The 12656-nt window shown below is 57.9% G+C and overlaps 2 protein-coding genes across 6 annotated transcripts; both read left to right on the plus strand.

The window, feature by feature from the left end:
• The first annotated feature begins 73 nt into the window (after nt 1-73).
• Nucleotides 74-1728, plus strand: TRAPPC1 (trafficking protein particle complex subunit 1). Of its 2 annotated transcripts, XM_045985520.1 has the most exons (5): nt 74-127; nt 238-336; nt 489-559; nt 911-1049; nt 1348-1728. In XM_045985520.1, exons 2-5 carry the CDS (start codon nt 238-240, stop codon nt 1474-1476), a joined length of 438 nt encoding a protein of 145 aa, XP_045841476.1. In that variant the 5' UTR covers nt 74-127; the 3' UTR covers nt 1477-1728. The 2 variants fall into 2 exon arrangements, with proteins under 2 accessions (XP_045841476.1, XP_045841477.1); XM_045985521.1 differs by lacking the exon at nt 74-127 and having other exon boundaries at nt 138-336; nt 1287-1424.
• Nucleotides 1729-2760: 1032 nt separating this feature from the next.
• Nucleotides 2761-9597, plus strand: KCNAB3 (potassium voltage-gated channel subfamily A regulatory beta subunit 3). Of its 4 annotated transcripts, XM_045986642.1 has the most exons (15): nt 3185-3252; nt 3459-4234; nt 4708-4751; nt 4838-4875; nt 5096-5175; nt 6366-6410; nt 6493-6537; nt 6735-6778; nt 6977-7063; nt 7339-7424; nt 7551-7671; nt 7755-7849; nt 7932-8055; nt 8242-8330; nt 8603-9597. In XM_045986642.1, the coding sequence occupies exons 2-15, from the start codon at nt 4092-4094 to the stop codon at nt 8678-8680; spliced, it is 1119 nt and encodes a 372-aa protein (XP_045842598.1). In that variant the 5' UTR covers nt 3185-3252; nt 3459-4091; the 3' UTR covers nt 8681-9597. The 4 variants fall into 4 exon arrangements, with proteins under 4 accessions (XP_045842596.1, XP_045842598.1, XP_045842597.1 ...); XM_045986640.1 differs by lacking the exon at nt 3459-4234 and having other exon boundaries at nt 2761-3403; XM_045986641.1 differs by lacking the exon at nt 3185-3252 and having other exon boundaries at nt 3273-4234.
• The last annotated feature ends 3059 nt before the right edge of the window (nt 9598-12656 follow it).

The following is a 12656-nucleotide window of genomic DNA, read 5'->3' on the forward strand; positions in this document are numbered from 1 at the left end:
CGGCACGGATTGGCTGAGGGAGGCATGGGGCGGAGTTATGGCCCCACCACTGAGGTTTGAGGAGCCGGTGGGGCGGGACTCCGCGGAAACCGGAAGTGTCTTGTGACGGGCGCTAGGAGCAGTTCCGGTGAGTCCGGGGGAGGGGTTCCCGCCGGGTTGGGGGAGTCAGGGACCGGGAACTGGAGCCCCTGGAGTGTGGGCGGTTTCGGAGCGAGGCTTACACTCTCTGCCCTGCAGATGACTGTTCACAACCTCTACCTGTTTGACCGGAATGGAGTGTGCCTTCATTACAGCGAGTGGCACCGCAAGAAGCAAGCGGGGATCCCCAAAGAGGAGGTGACGAGAGGGCCCCGCGCAATCCGGGTCACCTCGCATCTCCGAACGCACATAGTCTCAGCCCAGCCCTTCCCCTCCAAACCCCATCTGGTTCCCACCCCTATCCCGTCTCCTTCAACAACCGAGAGCTAACTCTGTCCTTCTCCCTCCAGGAGTACAAGCTGATGTATGGGATGCTTTTTTCTATCCGCTCCTTTGTCAGCAAGATGTCCCCGCTAGACATGTACGCTGTCAGAGGGGATGCTGAGGGAAGGAGGGCTAGCCTTGGGAATTTGGGGGGCGGGGGAGATTTTGTGGAGTGGAAGAGACATTGGCCCCCAGGAGAGGGGAAGGGGACAGAGGGAGAGAAAGAGGCTGAGTCTGGACCGAGAGCTGGCCTGAGAGTCGGTGGGGAAGATCTGAAGGTAGAGAGGTTGGGTGCGGGGGCTAAATTGAGGAGTGAAGGTGGGAGGTGTCTTTACGAAATCAGCCTGCTATGAACGATGATGTTTAGGGAGTCGACCTAGACAGGATCAGAAGTATCTCTATGGTAGACATTATGCTCCCACTCCTTAACGTCCTTCCATCTCTGCAGGAAGGATGGCTTCCTGGCCTTCCAAACTAGCCGTTACAAGCTCCATTACTACGAGACGCCCACTGGGATCAAGGTTGTCATGAATACTGACTTGGGCGTCGGACCCATCCGGGATGTGCTGCATCATATCTACAGTGCGGTCAGTGTCAGCCCCGGGGAGACCCTTCCCTCCCCTAAAGCTCCTCAACAGCCATGGCCACTTAGTTAAGACTCAAGACTCCTTGAGCTTCCCGGCCCTAACCTTACCGTGCCGTAGCTCTGTTGAAGTCAAGAGTTTTCTCAAGACTCTTTAGGTCCCGAAACACCGCCACTTTCTCCTCAGGGAGGCTTGCATCCCAGCCCTCAATGCTTGTGCATTGCCCTGATATCCCATTAGGTTTTGGGGTTGGAAACAAGAAGGATCCGAAGCCCGGCTCTAACACCCTTCCCCTCCATAGCTTTATGTGGAGCTGGTGGTGAAGAACCCCCTGTGCCCACTGGGCCAAACTGTGCAAAGTGAGCTCTTCCGGTCCCGGCTGGACTCCTACGTCCGCTCTCTACCTTTCTTCTCTGCCCGGGCTGGCTGAAGGAGGCACCCTACCTCACCCCCCAGGAGAATCCCTGTCTTCCTGGGCCCCTTCCTAACCTGTTTCATATGAAGGTCCCACTGTGTGCCCCTCTACCACCTGCTGTTCCACAGCGGCCCTCCCAGGGCTACAGCGTAAAGCCTACCCTGGTGCCTTCCCCGTCCAAGGAAGGAAGCCTCCAAACCAGGCCCTCTCCAGTTTTATCCTCTACCTGATGGTGCAAACGTACAGAATAAACTTTTTGTCACCCTCTGCAGCCTAAGCGTGTCAGTTTGTTGGTTTGGTTGGTCCGTCAGGGTCCTGCCCCACCCAGGAAGGCGTGAACCAGGGGGGCCCCATACTGTGAGCCTGTAAAGAGGCTTTGTCCATGGGCATCTCAACAATGACAGATCTCACTCCACTCACAATGGGCTTACGTCCAAATAAACCCAGTATGAGTTGAAAACATAAGTCGAGAATGCATTCAATTCACTTCCTCTAGCAAACATCCTAGCTTTAGCCTGGCCTGTCTTAAATGTGTTCAGAATACTTACATTAGTCCGTGGTTGGGCAAAATCATCTAATACAAAGCCCATTTTATGGTAAAGTGTTGAATATGTCATGGGATCTATTGAATACTGTACTGAGAGTCAAACAACGACAACAGTATGGTTGTCGTTGTATGGGTGTATGGGTGTATGGGTGGTTTACACTTGGGATCCAGAGGCTGAGTGGGGGCTGAGACTCTCCCTGCCACTGCCCAGCATCAGGAGGTATCATGCAATATATTGTCAGCCCAGGAAAAGGTCAAAGCTCAAAGCACAGTTTCTACTGAATGTCTCTTGCTTTTGCACCATCAAAAAGATAAGAAAAAAATTGTAAGTCAAATCATAACTAGGGACCGTCTGCACTGACAACTTGGGGGCAGGGGGAACCGTCCTGCGTTTTGTCCTGGCCATCACTCAAGCTGCTGATAGCACATCTCCACCCCCCAGTCCCAGTCCTGACAGTCAAAAATGTCGCCAGACCTTTCCACGTGACCCCTAGGGGACAAAATGACTCCCCACCTGAAAACCACGTTGCTGGAGGAAGGCGGACCTGCTGCGGGTCCCCGCGGGTATGATAACCACCCTCCCGGGTTCCGCCCTCCCGGCTTCTCTGTGCGCACAGAATATCCGAAAGCTGCGGAGCTTTCGAAGGCGGGGCTTATGCAGATGAGCGGCGGGTTTGGCTGGGAGGCGGGCGGTTTCATGCAGATGAGGGGGCGGTGTCTGCATGTTGATGATTTGAGCCCGCGGCCGACGCTGCTGGGAGCCTAGCGGTCCCGCTGCGGTTTGGGCTGAGGTGGCATCTCTCTTCCACCACCACCCCTCGTCCCCAGGTCCCTATCCTCCGAGGACCGCCCTCGACCTTTACCCTCACCCATTTCCCCTCCTCCTCCCCGCGCCAGGGACCCCGTATCCGAATATCTGCCCTCGTGCCGACCCCCTCCCCGCGTTTCTCCCCTCCCGCAGCAAACCCCGCGACCTCCAGCAGCCCGCCCCCGCGGGCCCGATCCTGCCTGGCGGCTCCCGCCGCAGCCGGCACAGCCTTCCCGTTCTCCCAGGACTCGCGCCACTACACCCCCCGCCGTCCGCGCCCGGGCTTCCCTGTTCCCAACTCCTCCCGCCCCCTCGGAGCCCCCTCCCCCGCCCCGGCCAGCTGGCATGCAGGTGTCTATCGCGTGTACCGAGCAGAACCTTCGCAGCCGGAGCAGTGAGGACCGTCTGTGTGGACCCCGGCCGGGCCCCGGGGGCGGTAATGGCGGGCCGGTCGGCGGGGGGCATGGGAATCCTCCGGGGGGAGGAGGGTCGGGCCCCAAGGCCCGGGCCGCACTGGTCCCCCGACCCCCAGCGCCCGCTGGGGCCCTCCGAGAGAGCGCCGGGAGAGGCACTGGCATGAAATACAGGTATGGGGGTGGCCGAGCAGCCCACCCCATCTGCTCCCCTTTCCTAACCCCTTAGGCTTCCTGGGATGCCGCCAGGACCCCCTCAGTCTTCGCTAAGAAGGTCCCACCCAGCTCATTCCATCTCTTCCTCCCATCTCCGGGGCACTCCCTTACTTTGTCCCTCTCTTTGTCTCCGACGATACCCCTGACTAGGAGAAAATCAACTTTACCAAGGTTGACCGGTCCTGTCAGAGCCAGGCGATGCTCCTGAGCTTGCCTCCTTATCCCCAGGAGGGCCAGGGATGCACAGGCTGGGCCCCCTCTGGGATGGCGTGTCCTTGGGTCGGTGTCCTGGGAAGGGGGTGGGGGAAGGAAACAGCTTCTCACTCTGGCTCAGGATGCTTGACCCAGATACTGCTCTCACCTGCCCCAAGGGCCGGGTGTCCTGCAACCTTTCTTGGTGGGGAGGGCACTGGGGCTCTTGGAAGCGGGACCACGTCTCTCAGCCCCATGCTGAGGGCAGACGGGGGCCTGGTGGAGAAAGTAGACTGAATTGTAGCGGACTTTCTCAGAGAACCGCTGGGCTCTCAGAACTTGCCTAGGGGAGGAAGGGAGGGGCTCCTGCCTGGGAGTGAGCAGAGGTCGCTCATCTGACCTGACTGTCGTCCCTTGAGAAACTGATCTCCTCCATGTGTTGACTCTGATTGAGATGCTGAGCCAACGACCCGGTGAGGCGGCCTTGGGAGGAGGGGGCTGTCTGGGTGAGAGGCAGATGCCACAAGCTCACAGGAGTGGAGGGAGCCAACGGAGGAAGAGGGACAACTGGCCTTTCCTGTCACACTCCCCACCCAGGTGTCCTACCTGCGTTTGGGGGGGCCCATCTACCTACCCTGTCCAAGGACCCCTGCCTGCCTGAGTGCCTGAGCCTGACTTGGTTTATCCCTGTGCACCGCAGTGTCTGCCCCCCAGTATAGCCCTCTTTATCTGCGGGTCTGTTTCCACAAACTCATCCCCGTCAGCCTGTCACGTTCCTCCCAGCCCCACACTGCACACATCCCAGAGATGACGCAAACACAGACGAGACCCCACCAGGAGAAACACAAACCAGGAAGCAACAGAGGCTCCGGATGTTGTCTCTAGAGTCATTTACTCGTTCACTTACGCTCCAGGCGGAGCCCTGCCCAGCTCGGTGGGCCCACTGGGCCTAGTTCCTTTGGACTGAGCTACCTGAGGGCTTCTGATTCTGGAAGGAGAGGAGCTGGGGGCTGATGGTCTCCGTCCTTAATGGAGGCTCCACCCCTTCCTGCTGCTTCTGTATCCTGCAGGAACCTAGGAAAGTCTGGTCTGCGGGTGTCCTGTCTTGGCCTAGGTGAGTCAGACAGCAGAGGAATGATGGGCGGGGGCATTCGTGCCTTGCCGCCCACCGTGGTCCCATGCCTGGCTTCTCTCTTGCAGGCACCTGGGTCACGTTTGGTTCTCAAATCTCGGATGAGGTATGAGTGATGGGCCCTAGAAGCAGGGTGAGGGGGTGGGAAGGGACCAGAGAAGCGGGCAGTGGACTTGGAGAGAGGTTTGGGCGACAAGCACGGGGAATGGTGGCCTGAGGCTGGAGGCTGGAGGCTGGGACCGGGGCGGAGGGGCAGTGGGGCTGGGCACAGAGGGAGCTCGCTGAGGGTCTGCCCTTGACCTTCATCTCTTTCGTGACCTCCCTAGACGGCAGAGGACGTGCTGACAGTGGCCTATGAGCACGGTGTAAACCTGTTTGACACGGCTGAAGTCTACGCAGCGGGGAAGTAAGGACTGGGGTGAAGGAGCCAAGTGAGAACATCAGGGCCTTCTTATTTTCCGGCTAGGGAGCCCTGGGAACTCCGTGAACCCTAAGTTCCAATCTTCCAGCCAATGGGCTCCCGATGCACTATGGGAATTGTAGTCCCAGCATTAGTCCCTCTTCAGTGTAGAGCACAGAAGGTGTCTTGGACAGTGCAAATAAAATAAAGGCAACACGTACCCATGGCTTTGCACTGGGTCCTGCCAAACCTAGCCAAAACCTAGGAAGACCTTCCCCCACGTCTTCTCCCACCTGCCACACTCTCCTGCTCATCTTCAAGACTTGGCCCGATGTCAGCTCCTCCAAGAAGCCTTTGCCCAGCTCCCCAGATTGGTCAGCACCCACCTCGGCTCCCAAAGCACTTATACTGCCCTCGGACCCACCAGCTGTCAATTACTGGTTTATGTAGCCCTGTTTGCTGCTCAACTGGGAAGCTCCTCCTTCCGTGGAACTTGTCCAAGTCACCTATGTCCCTACACAGAGCCTAGCCCAGAGCAGGCACCGCTCGTGGGATGACAACATGCCCTCCCAAAACTCACGGTCAAAGTGGTCAAGCAAACCGAAAACACAGGGAGATATGAGAGGTTAAGTAACAGGGAAACTTCGGTAACCGTCAGATGTAACAAATTAAGACCTGTCACAGGCTAGCACATAATTAAGTGCCAAAGCATTGAGTCAGTTGGAGCTACGGAAGGTGACGGGAAGGGCTGAGCACAGACCAGCAATCAGAGAACACTTTCAATAAAATGAAGCGGACTCCAAGCTGAGCTTTGGAAGATGGGATTTTGCAGAGACTCAAAGAAGGGGGAAGGCCATGCAGATGGCTGGAACCAGAGCAGACAACAAGATGTCCTCCCCGCTTCCCTAGGCTGTCCCTGTCCCCTCGTATTCTATCCCTTCGACACCCGGAACAGAGCTTGGCACATAGTTGATGCACAGTTGATACTTGCCAAATGAATGAAAAGTACGTGACCACACCCCAAGTTCTGGGAGCCCTTCATATTTTGTCCACGATGGGGCTGACAGCCTAATGAGCTCATGGTCTATGATCTGCTTTACCAGAGAGGAAATGGGTGGAAGGGAAAGGTGGGGAGGAGGGGAAGGAACTGGTCCATTTTGGAAAGGTCGGTGTTTCTGACATTATCTTCCTTCCAGGGCTGAAAGAACCCTAGGGAACATTCTTAAGAGCAAAGGATGGAGGTGAGTCTGGGTTGGAGGGGCTGCCGGGAAAATGCTCCTCCCAAATCCCTTTTCTTGCTTCTCTCTTTTTCTCTTTTTCCAGGAGATCAAGCTACGTCATCACCACCAAGATTTTTTGGGGAGGACAGTAAGTGGCTGCCACACTCTCTTTGGGGAGAGCTATAGAGAATGTGTGAAGACACATGGGAGAGGTGGGGTCTGGCTGTCACCCCAGATCTGCAGCCTGTCCCTGGGGACCCGTGCAATCCCAGTCCCTCGTGGCGCCAGGCCATCTCTGCTCCCCTGTCTTGTCACGCCTCATCTTTGACTTCCCTTTTCCTGCAGGGCAGAGACTGAGCGAGGCCTGAGCCGCAAACACATCATCGAGGGTGAGAGTTCGGGGCTGGGAAGAGCGGCTGCATACAGAAGCCAGAAGAGTTGGGAACATTCCCTGAAACTCTGAGTTGGAGGCTGTGCATGGGGAGCTGGGAGTTAGGCGGCTGTGGCGAGAGGGTAATGTCTGAATCCTGGGCAAAGGGAGGCTGAAGCACTTAACCTTCCTCCCCCCAACCCCGCCCCTGGCCCAGGCTTGCAAGGATCCCTGGAGCGCCTCCAGTTGGGATACGTGGACATTGTCTTCGCCAATCGCTCAGACCCCAACAGTCCCATGGAGGGTAAAAGCAGAACCCCCACCCCGGCCATCCTTCCAAACGGCACTTCCTCAAACTCTCAGCGGGAAGCCAGCCCCTGCTCGGGAGGCCGCCCAAGCTCCACGGTGGGGGGCTCAGACCCCAGCTCTTGGGCAGGGAGGGAGGTGAAGAGCAGATCCCCATCTCTCTGATTAAACAGAGATGCCTGGGGTCTTGGTGGGGCCGGCCAAGGTGCACAGATCTGGAGCCCTGGATGCCAGGGGCCTGACGGGGAGGTTCTCTCTCTCCCGTGTGCCTAGAGATTGTGCGAGCCATGACCTATGTCATTAACCAGGGCCTGGCCCTCTACTGGGGGACATCCCGGTGGGGAGCTGCGGAAATCATGGTGAGTGTGCCACCCCGCTTCCCCCTTGTCACACGGCCACCCCAAAACCCACTCTACCGGAGGGGGGCAGTGGAAGAAAGTGGGGAAGAGTGCTCTGACCCCCGTCTCTTCCCTGCCCCAACCCAGGAGGCCTACTCCATGGCCAGACAGTTCAATCTGATCCCCCCAGTGTGTGAGCAAGCTGAGCACCATCTGTTCCAGAGGGAGAAGGCGGAGATGCAGCTGCCGGAGCTCTACCACAAGATCGGTTTGCAGCCCCCCACCCTACCTTTCCCTGGGCCTGTCCATCACTTAGGTCCCTGTCCCCACATCCAATCCTCTTGCCCTTAGGTGTTGGATCAGTCACCTGGTCCCCTCTGGCCTGTGGCCTCATCACTAGCAAGTATGATGGGCGAGTCCCAGATACCTGCAGGGCCACCGTCAAGGTGAGATCTGGGGGCTCAGGATGGCAGGACGACTGGGCCATCTGGGCCGCTCCGGGCAGGGCTCATTCTCCTTGGCCTCCAGGGCTACCAGTGGGTCAAGGACAAGGTGCAGAGTGAGGGTGGCAAGAAGCAGCAACAAGCCAAAGTCATGGACCTTCTTCCCATCGCTCACCAGCTGGGCTGCACCGTGGCGCAGCTGGCTATTGGTGAGACACCACCAGCCCTGGGCCCTGCCGGGACGGGGTGGGGGGATCCTCACCTCCTGCCAAGACACCCCCAAACCCAAGACTGGCTTGCCCCTAGGGAGGACCTCATCCTCAGAGACACTCAAGTGTGGGTGCTGAACGGTGGGTGTTGCCGTCAGTTGTCTTTCTTCTCTCCTCTGGCCCCAGCATGGTGTCTCCGCAGCGAGGGTGTCAGCTCGGTCCTGCTAGGGGTGTCAAGTGCAGAGCAGCTGATGGAACACCTGGGAGCCCTGCAGGTGAGCTGGGACTCAGAGGCGGAGCCCATCTCTGTCCCCTTCCCCAGAAGTCAGGTCCTCGCTGTCCACCCCGGAATGGGCTTGGGAGGTCAGCCACTACAAAGGCCTCTCCCTCCGCAGAGGACAGGTCCCAGGGCCACAAGGCGAGGCTCTTTTCCCGCCACCTGGCCTCGCAGCGCTGCTCCCCTACCCCCGTCTCCCCGCCCCGCACACCCCTTTGCCCTTCTTCCGGGAGCCAGCATGTGCCCCCACCCCACTGCCTTCCCCTCCAGGTGCTGAGCCAGCTGACGCCGCAGACGGTGATGGAGATAGACGGGCTCCTGGGGAACAAGCCGCATTCCAAGAAGTAGTCGGTCGGGGGCGCAGGCCCCCGCACGGGGGCCGCCGCACCCGCCGAGGACCGCCTCCCTCCGCCGCCTCCCGCCCGCCCCGGATCCCTCCACGCCGCGGCCGCCGCCAGGGAGGCCCCGCCCCTGAACGAGTCCCGGCTTCGAGTAGCGATGCGCATGAACAAAGCCATATCCTCCCGCAGTGGGGCTCGAGAGGGAAAGTAGTGCGCCGCCCTCCTCGATGCGCTCCTCCGGACCCTCTTGCTAATCCTGGGCATGAGCCACCGGGCCGTCCCCTCTCTGCCCCTTGGTTTCGCTCCCTTCTCTTCTTCCCCTAATCGCCGAGGCCCAGGGGAAAACAAAAAACAGGGCAGATCCAGGAAACATGCAAATTACCTCAAAAGTGGCCCCGGACCTGTCATCGAGGGGTAATAACCTAAGAAGAGAGTCGTGATGCCAGCTGGGACAAAGGAACCGGGTTCTGCGTTACTCGGTGCAGAGGAAGCCAGGCTGGTCCTGGCGGGAAGTAAATGCTGATCGTTGAGGACCCTGCCTCCCAACGGGGGGAGGGGGCGCTTAAATCGAGCACGAGTGTCAGAACTTTGTTCTTGCAAAGAAGGAGGGCGGGGGGGGGGGGGGGGGGGGGCAGTGACAGCCCTGACGCAGGTAAAGGGAAGCCTGCTGGCAAAGCAGTGGGGACGGCCCTGGGGAAAAGTTGGGCTGTGCTTTGCAGGACATGGTGACAGCCTTTGGGTCACAGCGGAGACCTGGGGCTAGGATGGTCATGTCTGGGGATAGACTTTCGAGCCTGGAGCAGGATTTCCTACCTAGCAGTGGAGGACTGCAGTCTTCCTCCTGGCAATAATCTTAAAGCAATAATGCCGGCCTTTCTTCTGTAAGACTTTTCCCAGGGAACTGTAAATAAAATCTCAGCTTGGTCCTCACTGCTGGTGTCTGAAATTGCAGGGCTGGGAGGGTAGGACCTCTGTCTCAGATACCGGCCCTTGTCTAGCTCCCTGCCATTAGCTACAGTGGGAGCTTTCTCTCCGTGGACCAAAGCATCATGCCGCTAGTCACTGCCAGCCACCGCCCTCGCCGAGGACCCAGGTCCCACATACCCCATGGTCCCTGGTCCCTGGCTTTCTTCCTTCCAGCAGTCACCATATCCCCCAGAGCCCAGAGATCTGGCTTCATAGCGTCGCTGCTCCTCCCTCTGACACCCTTGTCTTTGTTTGGTTTAAAGTTGCGTTAGCCACCCTTCCCGTCCTGTACTTCTCATCTCCCTTCTGATACCCACACAAATGCTGAGGAACTCTCTGGAACTCTTTGGTTGTGGCTGAATGAGAGGGGCTGAGCTGAGGCTGGGGTATTGGGATTTGGTGAGGGAGAGGTAAGACGAAAACTGGCCTATGGTGGAGAAGACATGGAGGGAGGGAGTTATCATAAAGGAAAAAAGCAGGTGAAAGCAAGAGGGCTAGGAGAAACGTACAGAAGGGAACATGCACGCCAAAGGTCTCCAGAGCTAGAGGGTGCCAAGAGCGGATGGAAGCAGAATGGGAGACTTGGGTAGTTCAGAACATACAAGACCACATCGGGCACTTTGGAATATTATCTTTATCCTAAGGGCACCTTACATAACGGACTCAGGGCCGGGATCCCAAGGGACGAAGGCAGAAGCTGCGAGGCCGCCAACGGACCGTGCCCCAGAACTCACACACATCGCTTCTGCCACATTCTGTTGGTCACAGGAAGTCATGAGCTGAGCCCAGACTCCAGGGAGAGGGAAACAGACCCCCAATTTTTGCTGGGAGAAGCAGCAAAGTCACACGGCATAGGAATTCGGGGCTACTGAACTGAACTACCACCACATGGAAAGATTTTAAACAGGAATGGAAACGATGTGTGGTAAGACCTGGTTAGGCTTGAGATCTGGAAAGGTCACTGGTGATCTGGGGAAGAGGGTCCTACCAGGGTCTGAGCAAGAGATGATGGCAGCCTGGACCGGGGGGGGGGGGGGGTGTGCTGTAGGTGGAGAAAAGTTGGCGGAGCAAGGAGACATTTAGGAGGCAAAGTGAACAGGGCTTGCTGAGAAGTTGGTAAAGAAAGGTGACAGCAGCGGGCAGGGGGTGGTTAAGGATAACACTTTGATTTCTGGATCTGGGTAAAGAAAGAAGTGGGAAACACTGGAGGAAGTGAGGACTTGGGACAGAGAGATCATCACTTTGGGTTTCTGAAGACAAGCAAGAAAGGAAGGTCTGCAGCTTAGAGAGGCTTTGACTGTCTAACATTTTGGGTGGAACATTTATATAACACATCTACCCTAAAAGTTTAAGATGTAATCATCTACCAAAGATATCAAAAGATGTGAGGACAGGGTGCCTGGGTGGCGCAGTTGATTAAGGGTCTGCCTTCAGCTGAGGTCATAGTCTCATGGTCTCAGTGTTTCAAGGTCATGGGATCAAGCCCTGAGTCCGGCTCCCTGCTCAGCGGGGAGTCTCCTTCTCCCTCTCCCTCTGCTCCTCCCCCTGCTCATTCTCTCTTTCTCTCTCAAATAAATAAATAATCTTAAAATAAGTAACTACAAGATGTGAGGAGACCTCTGAACAACATTCCAAAGAGAAGTTGCCAAAGAGTTTTGAATTATGACAGCATCGTTGGCATAAGTCGATAGCTTCCCCCATGTGACCGTGAAGACACTACAACTCAGAGCTTCTGAACTATTTGTTAGCAAATAATTGTATACCTCCTCTCAAGAGAGTGTCCGTCAGGGCTGTGGCAATCTAGTTAAAGAACAAAACCAGCTCCCACTGCTTGTTAAAGCCAGTCCATGCCATGTGCATAGAGAAGCCCACCTTGTACTGACCGAGAGATGGGTGTTGCCAACGTTGGGTACTGAGAAAACGCAATGTACGCTGGAGGCACAGGATAAAAGCAGCGAGCACGTCCTGTTTTCTGTGGGCCAGGCCCCGTTCTAAGCACCTTGCTCATTCAATACCATTAATATCCACACTGTCCAGATGAGGAAACCAACCGGCCCAGAGAAGTTAGGTCACTTGCTTGGGGTGTCACAACCCCTGAGTGCTGGAGGCTAGGATCTGACCTCAAGCCAGCCTGCCGTAGAATCTGCCCTACTCCCTTCACAACAGAACCTGGGCGGCAGGTCCGGGAGAGGAGGGTGGGGAGGCAGTCGGAGGTGGGCGTGGTACCACGAGGCAGCGTGGGCTGTGTGTTATGTCCTGTTTACTCGTGGGGGCAAATCACACCCTGAGTCAGAGCTCAAACTGGGCTGCTTTGCTGAAACCATCATGGTGTGTGGGTGTCCAGGCCTGACTACTCCGGAAGGAAAGGATTCCCAGCATTCCTGGGAGGAGGCCCATCCAGGGTCCTGGTATCCAGGTATCTCGGTAGACTTGAGATCTCAGCTGAGAGGCGAGCAGTTTGAGAATGTCTGGGAAGCTGGCCTTACGAGAAGCCAGGGAGGGCGTGTATAATACAGCGAGTTGAGGGCTGCGTCCGTGCCAGTGCCCATATAGATGGGCAGAAGGGGCAGTGCCATCGGCTCCGATGGTCTGTCTGGGTGGGGCTGTGAATGGAGGGCGCAACTAAACCAGCAGGGCGGGCGGGCTGCAGGGACCCGACCAGTGGGCGGCCGAGGGCTGGGGCGCTGCAGGGGCCTGGAGATTTGCACACGGACTGGGGGAGCGCCAGCTCGGAGTTGGGGGGCGAAGAAAGGCCGGGAGGGCACGAGGGACGGCGCGCCCCCCACCGTCTCCCGCCGCGCAGCCCGGGCGTCCGATCCGGCTCGGCCGTCGCTGGCATCCCCGGCTTCGCGCCTTCGCCGCCCCCACGCGTGCCGCGGCGGGGAGCGGCCAGCCGGAGGCGTGACGCCTCGCGGGGCGGGGCGGGCTCTCGCTATTAAAAGGGGCGGGAGGCCGCGGCGCCCGCCCTAGGAGCCGACCCAGGCGCGGGGAGGGCCGGCTCGTTGCGTACGCCGAGC

This window comes from Meles meles, chromosome 18 (assembly GCF_922984935.1).
Source record: "Meles meles chromosome 18, mMelMel3.1 paternal haplotype, whole genome shotgun sequence".
Taxonomy (NCBI): Eukaryota; Metazoa; Chordata; class Mammalia; order Carnivora; family Mustelidae; genus Meles; species Meles meles.

Excerpts from the sequence above, each read along its gene's own strand:
- KCNAB3 (XM_045986640.1), top strand. The coding sequence starts at position 3,162 with ATGCAGGTGTCTATCGCGTGTACCGAGCAGAACCTTCGCAGCCGGAGC. Across the intron at positions 4,752-4,837 it reads GGTGTCCTGTCTTGGCCTAG|GCACCTGGGTCACGTTTGGT; the intron begins GTGAGTCAGACA and ends TCTCTCTTGCAG. Across the intron at positions 5,176-6,365 it reads GAAGTCTACGCAGCGGGGAA|GGCTGAAAGAACCCTAGGGA; the intron begins GTAAGGACTGGG and ends TCTTCCTTCCAG.
- TRAPPC1 (XM_045985520.1), top strand. The coding sequence starts at position 238 with ATGACTGTTCACAACCTCTACCTGTTTGACCGGAATGGAGTGTGCCTT. Across the intron at positions 337-488 it reads CGGGGATCCCCAAAGAGGAG|GAGTACAAGCTGATGTATGG; the intron begins GTGACGAGAGGG and ends TTCTCCCTCCAG. Across the intron at positions 1,050-1,347 it reads TGCATCATATCTACAGTGCG|CTTTATGTGGAGCTGGTGGT; the intron begins GTCAGTGTCAGC and ends TCCCCTCCATAG.